This window comes from Mercenaria mercenaria, chromosome 6 (assembly GCF_021730395.1).
Source record: "Mercenaria mercenaria strain notata chromosome 6, MADL_Memer_1, whole genome shotgun sequence".
Taxonomy (NCBI): Eukaryota; Metazoa; Mollusca; class Bivalvia; order Venerida; family Veneridae; genus Mercenaria; species Mercenaria mercenaria.
Genome location: NC_069366.1, coordinates 39,105,474 through 39,132,730, shown reverse-complemented (window position 1 = coordinate 39,132,730; position 27,257 = coordinate 39,105,474). Strand labels below are relative to the sequence as shown.

Genomic DNA, 27,257 nt, shown 5'->3' with positions numbered 1-27,257 from the left:
AGTTTTTAACTAATAAACGTGTAGCCACTGTCTGATAAAAAGTAACAGAAACACCAGACATTGGCTGGTTTTTCCTTCGTTATATATTTGTTTTGTAATCTAAATTATCTATTTGCAGCTGGTAAAAGTCTGATGAATTAATCGTACATTTTTGACTTCCCGACATTAAAATCCGAAGAAAAAACATATTTCAATTTGTCAGTAAATTTAGAAACAGAGATTGAAAATAAACAAATTATGAAAACATTTCGAGTCACTCAGATTGAAACAACCTCTTAGAAACAGCAACAGTGACATTTGTGAAAAAAATATTATTTTCTGTTTAATGCGCGGTGAAAACAATCACACATGTTTGGAGATTATACGTGATACTGAACGAACAGGTAACAAAAATTTTCACTTGAAAAGGCCGAAGACTATACATTATCTGTAAGTGCCATATGGCCATAGACTGTAGAGGTATCTGTAAGATGAAGACGGCTCTAGACTTTAAGAACCGAACGGCTGTGTAGGTATCTGTAGGTGCCAGATGGCCGTAGATTGTAGTGGTATCTGTAAAAGTCTGAGGGCCCTTGACTGTCAGAGTCAGATGGCTGCAGAGGTATCTGTATGAGCCAGATGGCTATAGACTGAAGAGATTTTTGTAAGATTCAGACGGCCGTAGACTATACAGGTACATATGCGAAAATTTGACCCATTGTGAAAATCACCACAAAAGCCGATAAATTTGGCAAGGTTAATCGGCTGTCGGGACTGTTCGGCAGTACTTGGTGTACTCCGCTATTACTGGCCGGTGTCAAAGAGGCAATCCCTTCTCCGCCAGTGTACCGTTATATTAAATGTCCATAATGCTTAATTTTTTTTTATCTTAAAATCAGATGAAACCGCTTTCCAAATAGATGTTAGCATGCTTCCATGGTTAGAAAAGCACTACTTTTAATATTGCACATGAACTGTTATAGTTAGAGCCTTAAAGGGTGGTAAGTAGAATAATAGATTCAATAAAACATTCTAGTATATTCTGTAATATTCAAACCTTTGACAAATGTCAAAGAAAGTAATAATCTGAAATAAGATTTAACAAGAAATTAATGTATTTTATGTTCATAGCGGAAAATGTGACAGCCACATTTTAAACAGTCATTATGTGCCTTTAATAGTTTTGATCATATGGATTAAACATATATAATAAAATCTAATTTACACTGCTTGCAACGATAAATGAGAAAGATTATTAACAAAAATAAATTGGCCAGCCAATAAGAACCTAAATATTATTTGGTGAGTTAATTAAAATACATTTATAACGGTATTCTCAACAAAAACAACGGAATAATCACTTTGCAAAAAATAATTTCCCAGATAGAAGTCGGGTTTTGTAATACTTTGTTTGTTTAGCATAACAATGAAATAAAGGTTTTAAATACTTGTGTGTAATCAAGTGACTGAGGTTGTAAATCTATTATCAAATTGTTAGCCATGACACTGTCACCAATTTCTAACTCGCCTATAATCTTATGTCAGCTCGAAGATCGAAATTCAACTTCATAACTTGCCGAATTTCGATCCCAAGCTAACACTTAAGATCGAAATTCAAATTTTCAAAAAGTCTAATTTCAAAATAGCCAGCTCAGTGATCGAAATTTATAATGTTCCAAAAACCGAATTCCCACCTGGTATTGAATTAACAGCCTCTTTCAGAGACAGATACATTTCGCTAGCTCGAAAATTGAACTTCAAATTTTGAAAAGCTACCTTTCAATATAATACTAGATCTAATACTGGGGCCTGCTCAAGATCCTAATTTTAAGTTTAAAAAATCGTGCCAGATAGGGTATATAGAAATTCAAGTTTTTAAGAATCTAAATATATTACTCCTGTTATTATACATTTTGTAATTCAAGTCTGCTCGAATTTTCAAAACAATCGAATTTAAAGCTAGAATTGAATGTGAAACAAACCTTTCAAACAGCTTGCATCACACATGTACCCGGATAATCTTAACTCTGTTCAGCGACCCTCACTAAGTGCCAACATGGCGGATGTAAAGCCGATACAACTTTGTTTTCTGTGTAATAACGATGTATAAAGGAATGTTTCGGTTGTTATATCTTCTCCATTGATCAAGTGTATATTTATTCCAAAATACATCATGTTAAATATATCCACCCTTGTGTTTTCAGGTGGAAAAACGACGAACAAGGCAATTTTTTCAATGAAAACTTTTACAAAAAATCTTTAAAAATGCTTATATGCTTTTGATGCCTCGACTATTTTGTTGTTTGAAAGAAAAATATACTGCTTTATAGGCTCGTTAACACTATGTTGTTAACCCACTACATGCTGACACAATACATGTTCAAATGTACTGACAGAGAGAAAAGGGATAAAAACCTAACTTTGAGTTAATAAAAACCGAACTCAGTTTACATGAGGAATGGATAAAAACCTAACTTACACGAAATTGTGGGAAGGATAAACACCTTACTGACTAGTATTCTATAGAAATGAATGAGTTGACATGTGCATGGTCTGATTATTGTAAACATTACTTTATACGCGGTATTGTCTTCAAACTTTGTCATTAATTTTTTAAGATGTTATATGTATGCTCACTACAGTAAAATATTTTTTTCATAATTTTAATATTATGCAAATAGCAATGTTTGCAAAAATCTGGATAAACCCTCTAAAATAACTCAGTATAAAAGTCAAAATTATTATATAATTATATTAGAAATTATTTAATACCACTGATGTTCGAAGTTCTGTAACCCCCGACCCTCTCTCCCTCCATCTCTCTCTCACACACACTGTTTCAGAAGAATTGTGTTTGTTTCAAATCGTATAGTGTAAGAGATTTTTATAGAGGTGATAATGGAATATTTTTGATATTGTTTAAATGGGATTAGATTTATGATTAATTATTTAATTTGATATTTTTTTCAGACGGTAAGTAGGGAAGAAAAGTGTGTGTGTGTGGTGGTGGGGGTGGGGGAGTGATGCATGGACTGACAGGGCAGGGGTGTGGGTATCCTTACATTTGGCCATGGACACTTAAAAATCCATTTGTCCATAGTCAAATTTCACTTGCTCTGATTTGTAATATTAAACCTTCATGAAACTGCAAATAGACTGGAGATCGAGTTCTTTATTTAGGACAATGAAAAGAAGAAAAGCATATCACAGTAACTGTGGTAAAAAATAAGCTGTTAAAATATTTGCCTTTTAACGTTTATAAAAGTCTGAAATAGCGTAAGCAGGGTTCGGGATCTTTTGATGTCATGCCTGAAACACTGCCCACGCAATGGTGCAAAGCGATCTCTGTGTGCTTTTGATTTTAATTTGGCTGACTACTGGCTCCCATATTTCCGTTGACAGTGACTTATTGTCTCAGCAGTTGGAATTCTACCTACAAACTTGTCATATTACTTTTTTAAGCTCTTTACATTTCTGATATTTTATCATAGTCACCGAGTTACAGTGTGCGCGAGACCTAGTCAAAGAACCGGCAAAAAATCACGAGTCGGACAAGTTGGACATAGGAATCCCACATCCCTGCAGGGGTGGATAAGTCAAAGAACTTCGAGCATCTATAATCCATAAATAAAGCACAGACGAACAGCTATTTTCGTTTGGTTAGGTGTTTATCCATTCTAAGTTCGTATTTATCCAGCACTGTTTCCTATACCATTTAGGAATTATCCGCAAATTTAAACCCACCTCATAATCAATACAATTTTTAAGCTATAAAAATCAATTTCAAACTTTGATACTGTTAAACATTGTCAAAGAGATGTTTATGGAACTAATACAGTTGATAAGTAAGGTCTTACTGCAATTTCTGGTACTTTAAAACAGTTAGAAACATAAAACATGTTCATTTTGAAGACTTCTTGAGTACATTTTAATGAATTCCAGCCACATAATGTGACTTTTCGATTGAAATATTTAGTACACAAAACATGTTATCAATACAGGATATTATGACTATCAAAAGTTTTACGCTAACATTGCATACTAGCATAAAAACATGAAAAAGACGAAGAAATTAACTACATACATCGTCTTTCTGTCAGCCATGTTGGCACTAAGTTAGGGTCGCTGAACAGAGTTAGGATTATCCGGGTACATAGTGTGTTGCATTGAATTTAATTTCGAGTCCGCCCGACGTTTCGAAAATCTAGTACTGCATGTCGAACCAGCTAGGACATCAAAATTCAAATTTTCAGCTTGAATATCGAGCAGGTATTGAGTTTAGAGCCAGCCTGAAAATCGGAATTTTACCTCGAAATTCGGTGTTTTCTTTTGCTTTTAATTTAGATTCCCGAGTTTGCTCGAAATTCAATGTCAGCGAAATTCAACGTTATCTTGAATTTCGATCTTCTAACTTGCCCAAATATTTCGCTCCAAAATTTAATGTTTTGAAAGTATTCATTTCTTTCAATTTACAGGCTCGATTAGTTTTCCAATTTCGACAGATTCGAAGTCGACAGATTCGAAGTTCAATGCTTGCTCGAATTTAAGGCTGAAAATTTCAGTTCCGAGCTTCGAGCTGGATCTAAATTCGATGCGAAATCCTCAAGCTGTTTAAAATTGGCTGTTGACTATAAATAAAATCAGATTATGGAGCGTCCACTAATTTCTAAATCCGTACGTTTATGCAGTTTAGCAGGTGAGAAGAAATCAGCCTTTACCATTAGGGTAGAATTTTCGGAAAAATACGAGAATGTTCGAGTCTTGCCGATAACGAAAAAATACCTATGCTCATCTGCAAAACGCTAAAAATGTCCACTTTCTTTTTTCACATAGAAAACTGTAAGAGCAAAACGGCTGCAGACTGTACAGGGATATGTAAGAGAAGGATGGCCATAGACTGTACAAGTATCTGTAAGAGCCAGATGGCCCTACACTAGAGGTATCTGTAAAAGTCAGACGGCCGTGGACAGTAGAGGTTTTTGTAAGAGTTAGATAGCCATAAACTTGATTTCAAAGGTGTCTGTTAGAGCCATAGGGCCATAGACTGTAGAGATATCTATAAGAGCTAATTGGTCGTAGACTGTAGAGGTATCTGTAAGAACCAGACGACCGTAGACTGTAGAGGTATCTGTAAAAGCCAGACGGTTATAGACTATAGAGATATTTAAGAAAGAAATACTACACACTACCCTATCGATAGAGCCTTACCAACAAGTGCGTTTAATTAAACAAGCCTTGGAAATATTAATGTTGAAATGTAAAACCTTTTACAAAAATTTAAGAACGATCACCTGCTGTTTTCGCATAATAAACAGTTATCGAAAAATTTTTTGAAACAATGCCGCGAAATCTCTGAAATACAGTGTCTTAAGAATTTTTTTTATACTTTATTTAAGTGATTTTCGTGTGAATGAGATGGCCCCCTAAAACTTTTTTCAATACACATAAAAAGTAGCAAATTTTGTCAAAATGTATATCAAAATACTGTAAATGCAGTGAAAAATCTCAACTAAAAAAAATTAATTCTTGGGTTTGTTTACATGACTGACCAATCAAAACGCAGAGACGTTACCTTATTCCCAGGTATACACTTACCTCATTCTATGTACTTTTTTGAATTGGTGGTTTCTGACCTGTAGGGTCATACATTGTAGAGATATCTGTAAGAGCTAAATGGTCGTAGACTGTAGAAGAATTTGTGTGAGGAAGAGTGTGTATAAATAGGAGTCAGATGGCCGTGGACTGAAAAATATCTGTAAGAGCTAGATGGCCGTAGTCTGTAGAGTGTAGAGGTATTTGTGTGAGAAAGAGTGTTGTAGACTTTAGATGTATATATAGGAGTCAGATGGCCGTAGTCTGTAAAATATCTTTAAGAGCTAGATGGCCGTAGACTGTAGAGGTATTTGTGTGAGAAAGAGTGTTGTAGACTGTAGATGTAGATATATGAGTCAGATGGCCGTAGACTGGAAAATATCTGCAAGAGCTAGATGAACGTAGACTGTAAAGGTATCTGCAAGAGCTAGATGGCTGTAGCTTATAAAGATATCTGTAAGAGTTAGATGGCCGTAGGCTGTAGACATTTCTGACGAGACAGGTGTCCAGTGACCATAGAGGTATAATTATTATGTAAGAGCTAGATGTCAGTAGACTGTAAAGTATCTGTAAGAGACATACGACCGCAGATATTTGTATGAGCTAGAGGTTATAACACACTAAATAGTTTTTGTTCTTTATTCTATATAAAATTGACCTATTTCCAATGGCCGCAGCACACACCAGGACCCATTTTAAATGTCTGTAACCTACATTTTCTTGAAGAATATTGATAGTGCTAAAGAAAAATCAAAAGAAAAGTAGGGGTCATGTTTGATGCAAGAAAAATAATTTCAGTCAAACACACAAACTGCAAAATCAGCTAAAAAATGAGACCCCAAATTATACTAGTGGTGTATGATCTAAGTTTCCATGAAACATTTTGTCATGTTGTTATTTCATTATGAAAATGCTACCTACATGTCAGTAATAGGTATGTCATGTGATTTTAGCAAAAAGAATTGCAAAGAAAATAAGGAAAATAGCTCTACAGAGCAAAAAATCTGAGGACTATTTGTGTCCGCCATTATGCATTTTTCTATTTAGTGTCTGTATGCCTAGACGACCGTAGACTGTAGTGGTATCTGTAAGAGCCAGTTTTGAAAAAAGAAAAATACGTGGATGTATTACTGACATTTCGAAACAATAAAAACAATAGAAGAAGGGAGTAAACCTTTATGGCATAAGAAGGCAATTTTGAAGAATACAATATATCGGGGTACTCTTTTCGAATAAAGTTCAGAAATGTTTTAGTTATGCCTGCTTTTAAAACTAATGATTGCTTGATTTGTTTTTCTCATATGGTAATTTCATAAGGAAACTTTGTCACAATTGCCATCTGGCAATGAATAAACAATCAGCAGTGTCCGTATAACATTAAAATGCAGTTATGTGAAAACAACGGTATTACAAGTTGTGACGTAAATGTCATTTTGCATGCATACATCGCCATAAATTAATTAACCTTCAGGCTTTATTTTCTCCTTGATGGAAAACATTTTAAATGAAAAAAAAATCATACTGTCTAAAACAAATAAAGCTGACATTACTGTTTATGAAAAAGCACGGCTGACATTACTGTTCATGACAAAGCACGGCTGACATTACCTTATAGCGATGTTGTAAAGAACTGCCAGTAACTCAACTCATGCGTTACATTGATGTCGTTGACTTAATTAGTATGTATTTAATAAATATCAATAGGGATTGTTTTTCATAGCTTTTATTATCACTCTTTGCGACAACGTTTCGGCCCAGGGCCTTTATCAAGTCACATTCACAAGTCTTAGATCACATATTCTGCATTTTATCTTGCTTACAAATACATAAGATAAGTAACGTTATATGGAATCACGGAAATGACATTAACGTAAACAATACAAATGACGTACACCCGCCAATAATAAAGGGAGGTAATAAATCAATGATACGTATGATTTTTTATTGAAAAACTGTATCTATATAAGTAAGTCTTGGATTTCGCTTAGAATATAATTTTTATAATTTGGAAATGGAAATTTTTAGGAAAAAGAAAAGAACAGGAAACCTGTGCAATTGTAATGATAATCGGATATAAACAACAAATGTGAATTCTGCTACTTCTGAATAAAAACATTATTATAGACCACAATGTCCGTATGACGGAATGGATCGCAAGCTTGGCAGTTGAAATTATGTAACATTAAAATGCGTATTATTCTTTAATTTTACAAAAATAAATAATGTCAACGATATTTAACAATAGAAAGATAGTACTGTGTGTTATAACCATTATACTGTCATATATACCATAAATGTTAACAACTAAAATATTTATTTACCACGTTATTTTCTGAGTGGAAACGGGCACATACTAACTATAGGGATATTATTTTGTTTAAACATACCTATATATAGTTTAGCTCAAATGTATATAGTAGAGAGAACTTCTAACCGTACAAACAAACACGCACATGCCACAGCAAGTCCACTAACCCAATAAGAGTCGTTTCGACGCTGCTTTATATATGAGCCCGCATTGTACTACACATTCGTACTGGTTCAACATTTGCATATATATAATCAAATCTCTGTTTTCATGTCTCACAAATCAGTTGTGACATTTTAGTCTTTTTAATTGACTGGGACCAGAGAAGCTATATTTTCTCTCTCTGAAAGTAAACTGGATCTCGAGGATACGTTGAATATATATAGATAATTTGCATTAAGGGATATAACTATATTCAGAACAGTTGACAGTATATATCTACAGTCTGTTAACAATGTTTACTTGTATTCACGCCATAAGACACCTAAACTTGATTTTTATTTATGCCCAGTGGTGCTTCAGTTTCTATTCTAGTCCAGTCTTTAAAGGTCCATTACTAAGGGAAAGTGAGTTGGCAATTTTTTTCATAGCCAGTGCATAGACTTCTGCAAGACACTAAATAATGAAGATTGGCAGGTCAGAATTTACAGAAGGTCTTTGGAACTCAAAGAAATGTATGTGTATTACGTTGAAATTTCAATGAATCGACAGAATGACCCCCAGGTCTTTTTAACTTTCTTCATACTTCATAGAAAAATAATTGTACATATACTGCGATTTATTTCGAATTTCTACATACCAACTTTCATTTTCCAATAAAATGAAATAGTTTCTGTGCTTTTTAAAAGAAATTAAATGTTCACTTTCCTTAGTATTGGATCTTTAATCTGCCTGTAATATTTTGACTGGTCTTTTACAAGTTCTAGAAAGTTCACTCCCATGTTATCTTCACTGTGACCTGTTGCATTGAAATGGAGTGCTACTGACTTTTGTCTCTTCAGTCTTACGTCCACCTTGTGTTCTTTCATCCTTTCCTTCACCGTTCTCGACGTCTCTCCCACGTAAACAACTTTTTCACAGAGTGTACAATATATCCCGTACACAAGGTTAGTTGACTGGCATAACTTTATTTAGCTTTCCATGTACGAGCATATCTCCCAAGTTTCTATCACGTCTGAATGCAACTATTGTATTGTATTGTAATTATGTGTCGAATATCTATGTGAATGTTATGATGCAGATTCTTGCCATTATAGAAAAAAGAAAACTTTGGTTTTGCTGGTCGTTTGAAATGTTATTGGCCGATGTAGCTGGGCACCATTTTTATCGCTTTTTTAGTTACTGGAATATTTTAATAAATTATTTTCTTTTGATTGTAATGTAAAATTTCGCATTTTTTTTCATAAAATTTGATTAAATTTTACTGGGGCATCTTGATATTTGTCTCAAAATATTAACGACAAATTGTGTAATACAAAAGGTACAAGGAAGTATGGTAGAATAAGATGCATAAACAGACATAACATATCACTTTATGATTTTGAATTTAAATGTTGACGATATAAATTACACATGTTTTTTCTTGGCGCATTATCCTGACATTGAATTAGACTTTTCTGACTCTTATAGTTCTTTCTTGCACATAAAACATTGCATAGAAAGTGATTAGTTTTATTGGTATATATAACTCACTGTTGCTTTGGTATGGTTGTTAAAAGCACCAGTAAACAAGGAGGAAATGACTACTGTAATAATATATTGTAGAAAAACTCGACATGGGAAAGTTTAGTTTGTGTAGTGTCTTTGTGTTTCTGATGGCGAAAGCAGTGGACACACAAACAACAAATCATCAGGTATGCATGCTAGTACCAGAGGCAACACACGCATGCTTCAGGAGCTTTGAAGGAAAACCAATTGGTCAGCTCGCAGCTAGAATAAGTTGCTTACAGGTACTTTTCATTTTTTCGATAGAGTTTTTCAAAACGATTTGCATTTTCGCAACTGTCGAATTATGAACAAGCTGATTACGAATTGAATCAATATATCATGAATATTTCATTACATATAAAAAGGATCATATACGTGTGCACGTAGTCGTGTTTTGTCGAACGTGTCTAGTAAGTCAAACTGTTGTGCTTCTCAGTTACGCTTGATAATTTGATTATTACACATTACGTTTAACTGCCACCTTCAAAAATGATATCTTTAGGACATGCATTTCTTTTTTAGATTTAATTTTCTCGTGCACACGACATCTTATCTCATGCGCACGATATACTGTCTCGAGCGCACGACATCTTATCTCTAGCGCACGACATCTTATCTCGAACGCTTGACATCTGATCTCGATTTCTCGGCATCTTATCTCGAGCGCTTGACATCTTATCTCATGCGCACGACATCTTATCCTGAGCACTCGACATCTTATCTCAATCGCTCGACATCTTTTCTCGTGCGCGGGACATCCTATCTTGAGCGCATGACATCTTATCTCGTGCGCTTGACATCTTATCTTGTTCGCACGACATCTTATCTCGAGCGCTCGACATATTATTTCGTCCGCACGACATCTTATCTTGAGCGCACGACTTATTATTTTGAGCGCTCGACATCTTATCTATATATATTTTAAAAGGCCTTTTGTGTGAATTTAGGTCATTAGTAAAAACATACGGACAAGTAGATAATTAGGGTCCCGTCTATTTAAATGTTATCTAAACTTCCCGCAAGGACAAGTTTATCACATCATTTGGGAAAGGAGTGCACATAATTGGTCATCCTATCTTCAACATTTAAAGAACATAATTAATGATGCTACTGCATGTTAGAGTAGCTACTAATCGCAGTTGACTGACAGCATCAAATGGCACATGGTCAGAAATGGCATGAATTAAGATGGCACGGGAAAATTCTTTAATATATGGGCAAAGCCTACATATTAAATCTTTATTTTGTCAAGGACTTATATATTCCTTTGCGTCATTACCAGATTTTTGCTGGCTTTTTTGTTCAGTTTGTGTATTTAAATAAATACCCTGCAAACAAAAGTATAAACGAAACAAACGCAAAAACGGTGGCAGTCATACTGATGACCTGAATACCCACAAAGGGCCTTAATATATATAGATAAGATGTCGAGCGCTCGAAATAAGATGTCGTGCGTTCGAGATAAAATGTCGTGCGCACGAGATAAGATGTCGAGCGCTCGAGATAAGATATCGAGTGCACGAGATAAGATGTCGAGCGCTCGAGATAAGATGTTGAGCATACGAGATAAGATGTCGTGCATACGAGATAAGATGTCGTGCGAACGAGATAAGATGTTGAGCGCTCGAGATAAGATGTCGTGCGCACCTGATAAGATGTCGAGCGCTCGAGATTAGATGTCGAGCTCACGAGATAAGATGTCGTGCGCTCGAGATAAGATTTCGTGCGCACGACAAAAGATGTCGTGCACCCGAGATAAGATGTCGAGCGATCGAGATAAGATGTCGTGCGCACGAGAAAAGTTGTCGAGCGATCGAGATAAGATGTCGTGCGCTCGAGATAAGATGTCGAGCACTCGAGATTAGATGTCGTGCGCACGAGATAAGACATCGAGCGCTCGAGATAAGATGTCATGTACTCGGGATAAAATGTCGTGCACACGACATCATTTATTCTGAAAAAGATATATTTGCATGTCCTAAACATACCACCGTATTACAGTAAAAACTTTTTGACGTGTTGATATTAATTTACATGTTGTAATTATTAGTTTAACATATTATATATTGTACATTTGTACACTTAGCTTGTAATAAGCTAAGAAGATTAATGCAACATGGTTATGTTTATGAACAAGAGGGCCAAGATGGCCCTAGGTCGCTCACCTGAGAAACACACCATAACAGTGTAAACATGTTTGACCTAGTGATTTCATGGAAAAAAATATTCTGACCAATTATCATTAAAATTGGAGCAAAAATCTTCAGTATAAATAAGCATATTTTTTTTTATTTGACCTAGTGACCTAGTTTTTGAACCTAGATGACCCATATTCGAACCTGACTTAGATTTCATCAAGGCTATCATTCTGACAAAATTTTATGAAGATCAATTGAAAAATACTGCCTCTGTCGCATACACAATGTTTTTCTTTGATTTGACCTAGTTTTTGACCACAGACTATCCATATTCGACCTTGACCTAAATTTAATCAAGGCAACCATTCTGGCTAGATTTTTTGAAAATCCAGTGTAAAATGCAGCCCCTATTGCATACACAAGGTTTTTCCTTGATTTGACCTAGTGACCTAGTTTTGAAACCTAGATGACCCATATTCGAACCTGACCTATATTTCATCAAGGCTATCATTCTGACAAAATTTCATGAAGGTCAGTTGAAAAATACAGCCTTTATCGCATACACAAGGTTTTCCTTTGATTTAACCTAGTGACCTACTTTTTGACCCAGATGACCCATATTCGAACTTGACCTAGATTTCATCAATACAGTCATTCTGACCAAAATTCATGAAGATTAATTGAAAAATTCAGCCTCTGTCGCATACACAAGGTTTTTATTTGATTTGACCTAGTGACCTAGTTTTTGAAGCCAGATAATCCATTTTCAACCTCAACCTAGATTTCATCAAGATAATCATTCTGACCAAAATTCATAAAGACTAATTGAAAAATACAGCCTCTATCGCATACACAAGGTTTTTCTTTGATTTGACATAGTGACCTAGTTTTTGACCCCAGATGACCCATTTTCGAACTTGATCTAGATTTCATCAAGCTAATTATTCTGACCAAAATTCATGAAGATTAATTGAAAAATACAGCCTCTATTGCATACATACACTTTAATTTGACCTAGTGACCTAGTTTTTGACCCCAGATGACTCATTTTCGAACTTGGCTTAGATTTCATCAAGGTAACCATTCTGACCAAATTTCATGAAGGTCAGTTGAAAAATACAGCCTTTATCGCATACACAAGGTTTTCCTTTGATTTAACCTAGTGACCTACTTTTTGACCCAGATGACCCATATTCGAACTTGACCTAGATTTCATCAATACAGTCATTCTGACCAAAATTCATGAAGATTAATTGAAAAATTCAGCCTCTGTCGCATACACAAGGTTTTTATTTGATTTGACCTAGTGACCTAGTTTTTGAAGCCAGATAATCCATTTTCAACCTCAACCTAGATTTCATCAAGATAATCATTCTGACCAAAATTCATAAAGACTAATTGAAAAATACAGCCTCTATCGCATTCACAAGGTTTTTCTTTGATTTGACATAGTGACCTAGTTTTTGACCCCAGATGACCCATTTTCGAACTTGATCTAGATTTCATCAAGCTAATTATTCTGACCAAAATTCATGAAGATTAATTGAAAAATACAGCCTCTATTGCATACATACACTTTAATTTGACCTAGTGACCTAGTTTTTGACCCCAGATGACTCATTTTCGAACTTGGCCTAGATTTCATCAAGGTAACCATTCTGACCAAATTTCATGAAGATCAGTTGAAAAATACAGCCTCTATCGCATACACAAGCTAAATGTTGACAGACAACAGACAGACGACAGACGACGGACGCCGGACATCGAGCGATCACAAAAACTCAGCTGAGCATTGCTCAGGTGAGCTAAAAATGAGAATACTGTAATAATTTTATGGAAACTTGGAAAATATTCATATAATTCAATGTGTTTTAATAATTCCACGAGAAAAAAAGTATATATAAATGGCATTTACCTGTTTGTTTTCTACTGACTAAAACTTTCTTTTACAGGATTTGATGTGGAACATCGTCCCTGACATGTCATTAAACGAGAAAGATCGATCAGTCTTGAGAAATATATCAGCGTCTCTTGGTATGGAACCTATTCAAGAACCTTTTGCAATGCAATCGAATGCTGGTGAATTCGCAGGGAGTACTCAGGCCAGGACGTCTACAAAACGTCGCAGGATAAGCCAATACCCGCCGTCTGGTAAACGCACACGGAAAGAGTACCGGACGCTGTCTCCTAGAGAAAGGGAAAGGTTTCACAGAGCTTTGAAAAGATTATATATGGTACTGTACCTCCTTTCATTATTACTGCAAGTTTTTTTTTAGAGCTTTTATAATAAACTAGCCAATGTACAATAGTCATCGCGTGTGCAATAGTACACGTACAGAACACATTGTCATGAAAATTCTTTCATCCTTTGAATATATTGAAAATATATGAACTTTTGCTTGTTCTTAACAACAGTTAAATGCATAAGCGTACAATACACGGGGGAGGAAGTGTTACACGAAGGACGGAGTTCTTCTGATAACCTGTCATGTTTTCTTCTGATAACTGTTACGGCGTTCCTGGAAAACGTTACAGAGTTCTTCTGATATCTGTATGACAAAACAAGAAATCTGTCGAAGAAATGGTAATTATCAGTCTTTAAAAAGAGAGAATGGGGTGTAAAACTAAAGTCTGGTGATCAAGGTTGCCTCATGTTTTGTGCTATGCGTCTGAAAAAACTGTTTAATCTAATAATCAGCGCCACTTCTTTGAAATCAAGACATTTTGAGCAAAATATCGAAATCTTTTGTTTAGTCATACATATTAATCTATTCATTCACGTTCTTCATTCTCACCATACGCAGTAGCCTAATTTTAGTGCAAAGCTGCAAACATAAACCACTATCTAACAATTTTATGCCCGATTTTTCAAATGTTACGGAGTTCAGGTGATAACTCTGAAGATGTCACAGAGTTGATATGATAACTTTTGTTACTGCCATGGTGTTTCTTGAGCTATGTTATGATATTTTTTAGCTAATTTTATTATTTAGAAAGGATTTTAATCATGTTCTAATGTAATATGTTTATCCACGGCACAGTATTGTGGTTATATAATGTATGATATGAGTCTTTTGTAAAGTTTAAAACTATGTGCAGTATAATGACATATATATAGTAAAATACGAATAGGTAACAAATGCAGTAAATTGTATTGTTCATTCTATCAATGGATGTGCTAATGTTCATGAACAACGGTTTAGTGGATTCCGTTTGGATTGATCACTGAATTAAAATCAAATCCTTTATCTTTAATTTAGGGTACATCTAAATGCTGAATTTGCAGGAGCTGTTTTTTCTGAAGTGGTTTATTTGCATTACTATGTATGATTGCTGTTGTCATCCCATGCAATTCAATTGCTGCATATTCATATCATGACCTTTACGTTGAATTGATATGTGGTAGGTTGAAAAGGCCAATATGCTAGGTAAAGCTTTAGATAGTTGTCCTTTTTTTCAGATGCGACAGCCAGTTGTAAATACTGTCACAAAAGATTCCTAACACCGTCTAAAGCAGTTGCTCATGTTGTAAATATTCATCCTGAAAGGAAAGTCGCGATTACAACATTGAGGCCGTGTGACAAAATTAAACCATGCGTGACCATGCTATGACAAGAAGGAAATGATTCTAAATTAAAATTGTTATTGTATGATATTTGTTGATTAGGGACCATAATTTGCCACGCGACAGTAGATTATACTCTATAATCAACAAAAATCGTACAATAACTAATTAATATACGTAAACGGCGACAAGAAATTATACTAAAACACACCAAAATTATAGCTTCAGATGTACATGACAATATACATATAATTTATCAAGGATAATTGTGTGTATGCGATTTTGTTAATGTTTATCGCATGACCATTTTCATTAAGTTATAGACCCAAAACATTTAACCTTAATCCGAACGCTTTCGCATACTACTTGTTATTGTATTCATATCAATAGATTTTCATAAAGAATGTAATAATGATAATAATAATGCTATATATTATCAGTAATATAATTATAACTCTACCATCATAATTCTTCTAATCATTCATACAGTAGAATTTTAAAATTTGACGCTGAAAAAATACAGTCACAATGCGACATTATACAGAGGGTGAATTTAAATGTGACTGGCGTAAATTCTGCGATCAAACTTAATTGGTATTGTCATAACATCTTACAGAATGCATATAATTTTCAATGCGCTGAATACTGCGTACCAAAAAGGGGGTTGTCATCCTCATACATGCATATACTATTTGTCTTAAAGAATGTCATAATGCATATTAATGTGAATTTTAAAGTGCTGTCTATATCAGTCCTTCACCAGAAACGACCTTTGCATTTGCCAAAATGCTATAAGATGAATATGAGTACATTTTGAGTTTAGTTGTAAAAGTAAGAGGAATAGTTAGCTAGACCATCATTATGAGCGTACACAGTCCCTTTAAAAGTAACATCTAGTTAGAATTGAAAATATAACACTAAAACGTTATCATTGGAACTCAAAAACACACATACCATACATCATATAACCACAATACTGTGCCTTGGATAAATATCTTACATTAGAACATGATTAACACCCTTTCTAAATAATAAAATAAGCTAAAAAGTATCTTAACATAGCTCAAGAAAAACCCTGGCAGTAACAAAAGTTATCATAAGAACTCTGTGACATCTTCAGAGTTATCACCTGAACTCCGTAACATTTGAAAAATCGGGCATAAAATTGTTAGACAGTGGTTTATGTTTGCAGCTTTGCACTAAAATTAGGCTATTGCGTGTGGTGAGGATGAAGAACGTGAATGAGTAGATTAATATGTATGAATAAACAAACGATTTCGATATTTTGCTCAAAATGTCTTGATTTCAAAGAAGTGGCGCTGATTATTAGACTAAATAAATTTTTCTGACACATAGCACAAAACATGAGGCAACCTTGAATGATCATCAAACTTTAGTTTTACACCCCATTCTCTCTTTTTAAAGATTGATAATTACCATTTTTTCGACCGATTCTTTGTTTTGTCATAGAGATATCAGAAGAACTCTGTAACGTTTACCAGGAACTCCGTAACAGTTATTAGAAGAAAACATGACAGGTTATCAGAAGAACTCCGTCCTTCGTGTAACACTTCCTCCCCCGTGCAAAAGGTAACGATGTTTTAAAGACAAACACAAAAAGGAAGACTTGTCAAATAAAGAGAAAACTAGATATATGTCCATAGTACACTGATGCCTCCACTTTCTGTCTCTCCATGTGTACTTGTCGGCAATGCTATACTAAGTAAACTTTTATATTTCCTTCGACCGGGGTGCCTGGCGTTTGGGAGGTGGTTGAAGGGAGGTGGTTGAGTGTGTGTGTGTGTGTGTGTGTGTGTGTGTGTAGGGGGGGACCACTGAGAGTAAAATATTTAAATCCTGTAAAGCTTAATGACTCAAGGGCAAATATATTTTAAAATATGTACGGACTTTTAGGACCTTTATGCATATCTTTGACAGAATCAAGGGTCATAACTCTTGTCTTGCTGAGTTAAATCCCAAACAAAACACCAGGTGCATAACTTAAAACATGCTGAATTTTATTCCTACACGGTTTCATCACTATATTTGAAATGCTTTTTGAGATATCAAGGGTTCAACGCAGTAAAGGCCTACCTACATTTTTGAAAACTGTACAGAAGAAAAAAAAACTAGATTGTTTTCTTCTGTTTTCAGTTACATACAAATTTACATTGATTTTTCATTTAAAATTAGACATTTTATATGAAACACTTAACAACATTTACAAAGTTACAGTATAGTTTAAAACATATAACTTAAGACCATATTGCAAGATTTTTCATGTACGAATGCCGTTCAATATGTAATGTTGCTCTGTATGTAGTTCCGTAACCGCTTGTTATTTTAAGATGCGGTTTTCAGCAACACAATGTTATATAAATTATAAAAATTGGTAGATTCAAAGTAAAAATATAATCATTTGAGTGAGGTGTACTCGGGTATACTGACAATTTTATGTCCAAAATATTGAGATTGTAATATGCAATTCCTTGATTCTACTATTCAACAACTAGAACTAAAGTTCAATTTTCAGTTTAAACAGATAAAACAAATCATGATCTTTACAAAAACATATGAAAACTAAAATAAAAAGGTTTATAACAGTTTTAAATTGAGTGTGTATATTTTTACTCGAAAAATGATAAGGTGAGTACAGTAAATAAAATCTGGAAAGTAGAGTAAGCCTCTGCAATTTTGTCAGGCGCGATAATCATCCATTAAAAAATCTGGTATTTTAAGTTGATACTAGCATCTTAATTCTCGATTGCGAAACTAGTTCTTGCAACTTCGATTAATCGCTCTCAGCGCCCATTCAAGATGGAATCAACCTCGAGTTTAGATTTTTTAGTTGTGTTGTAAAATTAAAAATGCAATAAATAGTTTAAAACAAACGCAAACGCATCACAAATTGCTGTACCTCGTAGAAAGATGTTAGAATTTTGCGATTTATAAGTTATTCTATTTTTCTAAGACTCTGGATGCTCAGGACAAACCTAAATTATAATTATGGTCCAGTGTACCTGAGTACACCTCACTAAAATGATTATATTTTTATTTTAAACCTGCCGATTCTTATAATTTATATAGCATTGTGTTCCCAATAAATTGCTCTACAATGTGCTGAAAACCGCATCTAAAAATAACCAGCGGTTACGGAACTACATATGGAGTAACATTATATATTGAACGCCCCTCGTAAATCGGGGGAAATATTATATGCAAGATCGGCGCCTCCATTACAGGAAAATTTCTAGTTGTGTCACGTAACATGGTAGTATGTACAACTAAAGCATACTTACACTTTTATACTCATTTTAAATGCAACATTTAATAACATAATTAAAATAGAAGATTGTAACAGTATATTTTAAAGTATCAGACTTATTGCAAGATTTTTTTCTTGTAAATCCGGAGATTTTGTTTGCAAAATAGACAATGTTCTGTTTAACCTTTGCAGTAAAATTTTCTATTAAAATTGTGATGAATTTATCATTTTTTTAAGCTCGACTATCTAGCTTTTCTACTCACTCTGACGTCGGCGTCGGCGTCACACTTTGGTTAAAGTTTTGCATGCAAGTACGTATTGCTATCATTTAAAGGCATACAGCTTTGAAACTTATTTTCTCTTTTTTCTAGGTCAATTACTAACCTCACTGGGTCAAATGTATTTTGGCCAAATTATGCCTCCTTTTTTTGGTAAGCGGGCATAAATGTAGAAATCTTCAAATAAATGGTAATACATTAAATATGCTTTCAACAAAATCATTTTCTGAACTACTTTACAATTTTCAAGGGCATAAAAATAATTTTAAACCATGATGCATCTTATAAAGCTGTAAGGCTGTGGATTATAGTCTTGTTTCAACCATGATACACGTTTTTGAAATATTCAAAGACATAGGAATATTTCCTACGACGATACACCTTTAAATGTCCCCAAGAATAAGAATACACCTTAAAAATCTTTAAGAATACAGAATATAGACTTATTCCTTCAAAAGTCTTCAAGAATACAGAATATAAGCTTTTTACATGTATCAGCATAGCCCAGTTGACATTTTGAAACTGTTAATTCTGGATAAAATGTAATGTTCATTTTTTTTATAGAAATCTTTCTGTTTGACAATAATTAATATGGAGCTAACCAGGCTGCTGGGCTTTTAGCACAGTTAACTGCGATTTGATGAATGACAAGTCTATCATTTAATTGTAGCTTAACTTGAGGTTAACGGTCATCCATGCATACAGGGTGAATAGTACCCCTCCCATCAGCATAAAAAAGCTTTTCTTGAAGTCAGTGTCATAAAATGTGACAATACTACATTTAGTTTAAGAATCATGCTTCAAGATAATGTCCTCAGTAATATATGATGTCATCAGTTAACTGTTTACACAAGCCTGTGTTGCAGGATAGATAGACTACTGCTTACTTTTTTGCATGTAATATGGTAATAAGTCAACTTACTTCCATATTGCATGTAAAAAATGAGGTCATCTGAGATATGCCCTTATCTTGCCTCCTACACGTTTCTTGCATTTCTACTGGTCAATAGATGTCACGTGGAGACAGGATCCTGCTAGTACATTTCAGATATGAATTTTGATTCAAACAAATGGCTGCCGCTTTGTTAATTTACAAAAGATTATATTATAGCATGTAAGTAAAGGGTAGTCGGCAAGATAAAATCGTTACACAGCTTGTTGGTGACAGGATACGGGATATACGCTGTCGAGGAAATCGACAAGCTGTGTAACTAATATTATTGCAATATCAAAATAAGGATATAAATAGCTGAAACATTTTGTTTAAGTTTTCACAGTATATAGTTAGGTAAGAATAAAGTGAAAATCAGAAAAAGTGGTTTGGGGTAAAATACGTAGATGCGCCCTGTGGATGCATCTCATCGGCTCTCAATGTTCAACAGTGAGCCGTTTTGTTACAGGTCATGCTTCAGTCGTTTTGATTTGTCAAAGGGCATGTAATGTTATAACATTTTTCAGATGGAGAAGTATGGGTTAAAGCTCATATTTTCTAGTTAGCCCCTATTGCGTTGAACCCTCGTTATGTTCGACACAAACATTTAGGCCCTTTAAGCATATTTTATGCCCCCCTTCGAAGAAGGAGTGGTATATTGTTTTGCAGATATCTATCTGTCGGTCGGTCGGTCGGTATGTCGGTCGGTATGTGGAACAATTGGTTTCCGGATGATATCTCAAGAACGCTTGGGCCTAGGATCATGAAAGATGATAGGGAGGTTGGTCATGACCAGCAGATGACTCCTGTTGATTTTAAGTTTAAAGGCCAATGTCACAATGACCAGGAACATTTAAACGGTTTTCGGATGATAACTCAAGAACGCTTAGGCCTAAGATCATGAAAGATAATAGGGAGGTTGGTCATGGCCAGCAGATGACCCCTATTGATTTTGAGTTTAGTAGGTCAAAGGTCAAGGACACAGTGACCTGGAACAGTTAAACGGTTTCCGGATGATAACTCAAGAACGCTTAGACCTAGGATCATGAAAGTTGATAGGGAGGTTGATCATGACCAGCAAATGACCTCTATTGATACTGAGTTGAGTAGATCAAAGGTTAAGGTCACAGTGACCCGGAACATTTAAACGGCTTCCGGATGAAAACTCAAGAACGCTTGGGCCTAGGATCATGAAAGATAATATTGAGGTAGGTCATGACCAGCAGATGACCCTAAAGATTTTGACGTCAGTAAATCAAAGCTCAAGGTCACAGTGACCCGGAACAGTTAAACGGTTTCCGGATAATTACTCAAGAAAGTTTGGATCTAGGATCATGAAATTTGATAAGGAGGTTGGTCATGTCCGGCAGATGACTCCTGTTGATTTTGAGGTCAGTAGGTCAAAAGTCAAGGTCACAGTGACCTGGAACAGTTTAACAGTTTCCGGACAATAACTTGAGAACGCTTGGGCCTGGGATCACGAAACTTGACAGGGAGGTTGATCATGACCAGCAGATGACCCGTATTGATTTTGAGGTCAGTAGGTCAAAGTTCAAGGTCAAAGTGACCCGGACAGTAACTTGAGAATGCTTGGGCCTAGGTTCACGAAACTTGATAGGGAGGTTGATCATCACCAGCAGATGACCCCTATTGATTTTGAGGTCAGTAGGTCAAAGGTCAAGGTCAAAGTGACCTGGAACAGTTAAACCGTTTCAGGACGATAACCTGAGAATGCTTGGGCCTAGGTTCACGAAACTTAAAAGGAAGGTTGATCATGACCAGCAGATGATCCCTATTGATTTTGAGGTCAGTAGGTCAAAGGTCAAGGTCAAAGTGACCCTGACAATAACTTGAGAACGCTTAGGTCTGGAATCACGAAACTTGATAGGGAGGTTGAACATCACCAGCAGATGACCCATATTGATTTTGAGGTCAGTAGGTCAAAGGTCAAGGTCAAAGTGACCTGGAACAGTTAAACCGTTTCAGGACGATAACTTGAGAATGCTTGGGCCTAGGTTCACGAAACTTAAAAGGAATGTTGATCATGACCAGCAGATGACACCTATTGATTTTGAGGTCAGTAGGTCAAAGGTCAAGGTCAAAGTCACCCGGAACAGTTAAACCGTTTCAGGACGATAGCTTGAGAATGCATGGGCCTAGGATCACGAAACTTAAAAGAGAGGTTGATCATGACAGCAGATGACCCCTATTTATTTTGAGGTCAGTATGTCAAAGGTCAAGGTCACATTGATTTGAGGTCAGTTCCAAGTAATTTCTGTTCCTTGTGCAGCTACTGAATGCATCAAGGGGGACATTTCGTGTTCTACGAACTCTTGTTATATTCAAGTGTCATAAGGAATCTAGGTCAAATACTTTTGCAGACGTTCGATGCAAAATTATAGGTCCTCTTTAAGCACTCTGATTGGTGCCGAAATATTGTTACCATAATTCTGGTCTTACTGGGTGTAATCTCAAACAAACTCACCAACCCCACCCTCCCCACAAAAAAAAAATTCAAAAAAATTCACATGCTCAAAAATGTTATCGTTGTTCTTTTGAAAGTTAATTGAAAAATACAGGTAAGGTTTTAAATTAGTTTTGTGACCTCTACAACGATATATACGAGAAGAAGTACTCACAAAATCATCTTATATGTTGAAAACATGTCCGAAGACTACTGCAGAGGGGCTATATACATTATTTGTTAAACAATCCATGTACTGTTTAACTCTTTGTCAATTTTCCTTTAAAACATACGTTGTGGTATTTATTCGCTTGTTACATAAAACATCTGTTTCAGGATGGTTATATTGACCTATTTGCCAAGATTCACGCCGAAGCTTCAGATAAACACCACAGTGGTGCTTCCTTTCTACCATGGCATAGAGTTTATATAACCATGTAAGTGATTAAGTGCCACAAAAGATATTCTTTACAAAGCTAAATAATTTAACCCTTATCATGCTGGTCACGACTGGCACTGCCTTTGCGACCAGTGCAGATCATGATCAGCCTGCACACCCGTGCAGTCTGATCATGATCTGCGCTGTTCGTCATTCAGTCAGTATCTTTTTAGTATGCACCCCTTTTAACAGCTAATGGTTCTGTCCAAATTGAAAGATCAGCTTGTAATTTTGCATAGATAGAATAATGATAAAAATAATAATAACTTTATTTAAAGAAGGTAATATACGACATTTTTAAACATATTACGTATCTTAAGTTTCCATCTGATCTTCTTTGAAATAGAAAATTAAAGAATATCTAATCATAATGAAAAAACACACAGAAGATCAGTTTACGTAATACACATTTTAACGTAAACATTCGATTTTGACAAACACTCCATTTCATTTGAATATATGTATATTAATTCACAAAAACGAGAAACAGTCACACAAAATAAGAGGACAAACAATAGTGTTGGCAGAGAAAATGCAGCTTATTAAAGTCCTAAAAGATATTTTTATTTACTAGAAAGTGAATCCGTTTTAAAAATATTCCGCGAGATATACTCTTTATTTCCATATTCCATACTTTAGAACTAAGTGCAAATGTATAGCCAAAATGACTTTTTGGTATAATTTGTGCGATATTTCCGTTTATAATTTCATTATGTACAACTTTTCTATGGTCATAATTTTCTTCACAAAATAATCACTCTCAAACTAAGATTGTTTTACTTATAACAGTCATCGCTCATTCAAATAATCCGTAAAGCACGTGTCTATCGCAGTTTTCTTACAGTTAGGTTGACAATCAGCTATTCTTTTGAAATTATCTCCCTTTTTATGCAAAATTAATTTAATATTGAGCTTGGTATAAAGCGAAAACAAAACTGCTTGTGAAAATCAATGTTTTCCGATGTTTTTGAAAGTACTTTATCAATTACTAAATTAAATAGCTTTGATTTAGATTGGTTCAGCTGCCGAAACATCAATGAGTTTATAATACAGGCCCGGCGCCAGGTCGAGACCCAAGGGGCCCGTTGCACACCCTCCCCCTATTGGCTTAGAAGTGACCTACACTCATCAAAGTTGTTCCCAACTATTTTAGCAAAGGAATAATATTTCTCAAAAAGTAGAATAAAAAATGCACCAGAGTAGGCCCTCTGACCCCACTCTCCACTTAACATGGGAGAAAGGCCCGCTCACCTACCTATACCTATGCGCCTCGCCGGTGACTCCTCCGTTCCAAACTTTTATACCAACTTGAATCACCAAGGAAGGCGTACGGAGCCCGTACGGCGAAAGTAACGCTCTGCGAGCCCCGTGTGGCCATCGCACGTTATCAACACGGTGATCTTACCGGTGTTACCCGTGCGAGTCCCGTGCGATAGTCGTGCGAGCATCAGCAAGCCTCTCAGTTTTCCAAATCCGCACGGACATACTAAATGTGATCCGCACGGTTCCCGTACGGGCTCTTGCGAGCTGCTCCCGACTTCGAAAATCGCAACGAGCTCGTAGGGAACTCGGGAGCTTGATGAACATTTTCACCAAGTTCCCGAGTCCTCTACGAGTTCAAAAAATCCGTACGGCGCTCGTACAAGTCAATGATGTCCGTACGGACGCCGTACGAGTTTGCCAAAATTCGACTGAAAACCTACTCGTACGGAGCTCGTCGGGGTATTACCAAGTTATGTTACCGAATTTCTTTCGATATACTAAATGTCATTAAATTCGCTTAACTGAGGAGATAGAGTGTTTAAGTATATTTCCTCCCTTGATTACCTTGCGTACGTGTTGGTGTTTTTGCTTTTAGCTTATACAGTATATAGTTTTAAATATACCGATAAAAACTGATCATTCAAAATTAGAATAAAACGGTAGAGTAAAACAAGAATCATAATTGAATTTTCAAGTATCCCGCCCCCCACCCCCCCCCCCCCTCTCCCCCTCCCCAATATATCAGGAACATCGCTCCAACCTTGTAAATAAATTTGAGATTTTTCCTCCAAAACAGAAGTAATAAATTGATTATAGTAAAATAAAACGTTATGAATATTTCAGACAATTTTAGAGAAAACTATACTCTCCTTTAACACTTTGAAGGTTTGAAGAAGTATTGCGAATGTACGACCGTTCAGTGTTCCTTCCGTACTGGGCAAGCACGTTCGATGACGCCATGAGCAATCCTGTTAACTCTATACTTTGGACTGATTCATACTTTGGTAACGGAGAAGGGATAGTAACAAGTGGTCCGGCAGCGTATTGGGTGACAGGACAAGGGGGGTTAGAGAGGAATTATGGCAGAGGCACTACACTTTTCAAGAAGGATCAGATTCAGCAAGTCTTGTCTCAGTGCTATTTAGCTGTAAGTATCAGAATTTTACCAGTTTTCAGCTTACAGTCAGGACCACCCCCTCATCCACTCTCTGCCAATAGTCAGAAAACACCTTTTAACAATTAAAAGCGAACTGTATTTTCTACAAATCATATTTCACTCGGCTAAATGCACAATGATAGAATGTTGTTTTTTATTTTTAAATCTTAGATCTATTCCTTTAAACTGAATTTTGTATACTATTAACGTTTTAATGACACACACGCTGATGGAAATAGTTATAGATTATAATAATAAGTTTAAATAAACCATGTTTTGCACTAGTTGATCAAGTTTTTTACTTGCCAGTAGAGAAAACACAAATATAGGCAATGTATAAATAAGAATGCCTTGGTAGTGAAATGACAAAATAGCAGCAGTTTGCGGTTTAATTTTATACAATGATAGTCCAGGTGAAGGCTTGTTCTGAAGATACTATTTTACCATAAAATCGCCTATTCCGTTTTTAATGAAATTTATTTCTGATTTTGAAATTCTAATAGGGGAGTAAAACCTTATTATTTGATTTAAAAATTCTGTAACAGATTTTTGTGTCTTCTTTCTTTTTCAAGTACCAAATGAAAAATATGCATTATTCCAAATGCCTCCATGGGTAAAAGTAGGAATACACTTTTTGAATTTTGAAGACACCTTTAATTATCAAAAACATAAGTACCCTTCAGAATTGCATTGCAGAAATCACAAATAATAAATTTAAAAAAAAAATGACCCATCGTTACGCATTAAAATGCTATTATGCCCGATACGAAATACAGACGTCAATATCACTTATTTTTGATATACACTACACTACTCCCCACCATTATTTGCTTTAACTTAATTTATTATACCAGAATTACCATTGTTACTCTGGTAATGTTTTGATTACTCATTCATTATAGTTTATATTCACTTATGAAATGAATAAATTCTTATTGATGTATTAATCAATAAGGTCTTAATTTGATATGGTTAAATAGTAATACGTTGAAGAAACTCAACAGCAAAATCAATGCTTTTCAGAACATATCAAGACCTTCGGCCCCATCTGTCTATGACCTAGAGGGTTACCACGGCGGTCCACATGTTTGGGTGGGTGGAGATATGAGCGCTTTTTCAACAACTGGTTACGACCCTGTATTTTATATGCATCATGCTTATGTTGACTATATTTGGGAACAATTTCGACGCAGACAAAGATATATATGCAGAGTAGAACCGACAAGAGATTATCCTGAAGTTCCTGTTGGCAATAGCAACCACCCAGATGCTTCAATGACAGGCTTTGAATGGTACATCAATAGGGATGGAGTCGGACCACAATGGATCAATAACTGGTTTAATTATGACCCAGAACCAAGTTGCCCTGACTGCTGTCCTAACTGCCCCTCTCCAGCGCCACTTTACTGCGATAGTGTTAAAAACACGTGCGTATCTCGATCAAAACTACTAGACAGTAGTGGTCAATTAAGTGGGGGCTTTGCAGGTGCAATGGCGATAAGCTCAGCAAGAATGGGATCTGGACAGCAAGAGCGTCCTCCTAGGAACAGAGGTAGAGAATTTGACGCACCACCGGGTGATGGTAGAACTGCGGCAACAGCTTTACAGGACGCTATGGCCGCAGCTCCAGCAACGCTTCAACAACAATTTCGAACATTTCTGTAGTCATTTTAAAGATTTATCTGCAAAATGCAACGAATGTATTTTCGCGTATATCATTTTGAAAATGAAAATATTATACTATTTAAATAGCTAAATAAATAGCAAATGTAAACGCAACAAATTGCAATTTTTATGCACTCACTTGCTGTATTGTGACTTTGTCCATACTTTGACATATCACGATGTGACGCCGATATTTGCACAAAAATAGTTATAATACACAGAAAGTTTTATTATCATGTTCATATTTGCTACATATAAAGTGGTCTATGTTGTTGATCATGTGTTGTTCGGTGCTTTCTCATTATTACGTTCTTTCAGCGCTTTCTAACGATCATGCACATTCCTTGGCATTATGTCGACCCTTGACTTACGGATTTTGCTTTCTCTAGGTTACCACTGGCACAAATAGTTTTGAGTGGAAAATTGCGATGCTTTCTCTGCGCCCGTATGAAAGACGGGACGTACTATGGGAACAATCTTGGCGGGCGGGCAGCATCCATAAACTTT

At 35.5% G+C, this 27,257-nt stretch overlaps 1 protein-coding gene across 1 annotated transcript; it reads left to right on the top strand.

The window, feature by feature from the left end:
* The first annotated feature begins 20 nt into the window (after positions 1 to 20).
* Positions 21 to 26,750, top strand: LOC128558020 (putative tyrosinase-like protein tyr-3). The gene is made up of 6 exons (XM_053546768.1): positions 21 to 383; positions 9,644 to 9,828; positions 13,677 to 13,958; positions 22,564 to 22,664; positions 24,815 to 25,076; positions 26,109 to 26,750. The coding sequence occupies exons 1-6, from the start codon at positions 326 to 328 to the stop codon at positions 26,748 to 26,750; spliced, it is 1,530 nt and encodes a 509-aa protein (XP_053402743.1). The 5' UTR covers positions 21 to 325.
* The last annotated feature ends 507 nt before the right edge of the window (positions 26,751 to 27,257 follow it).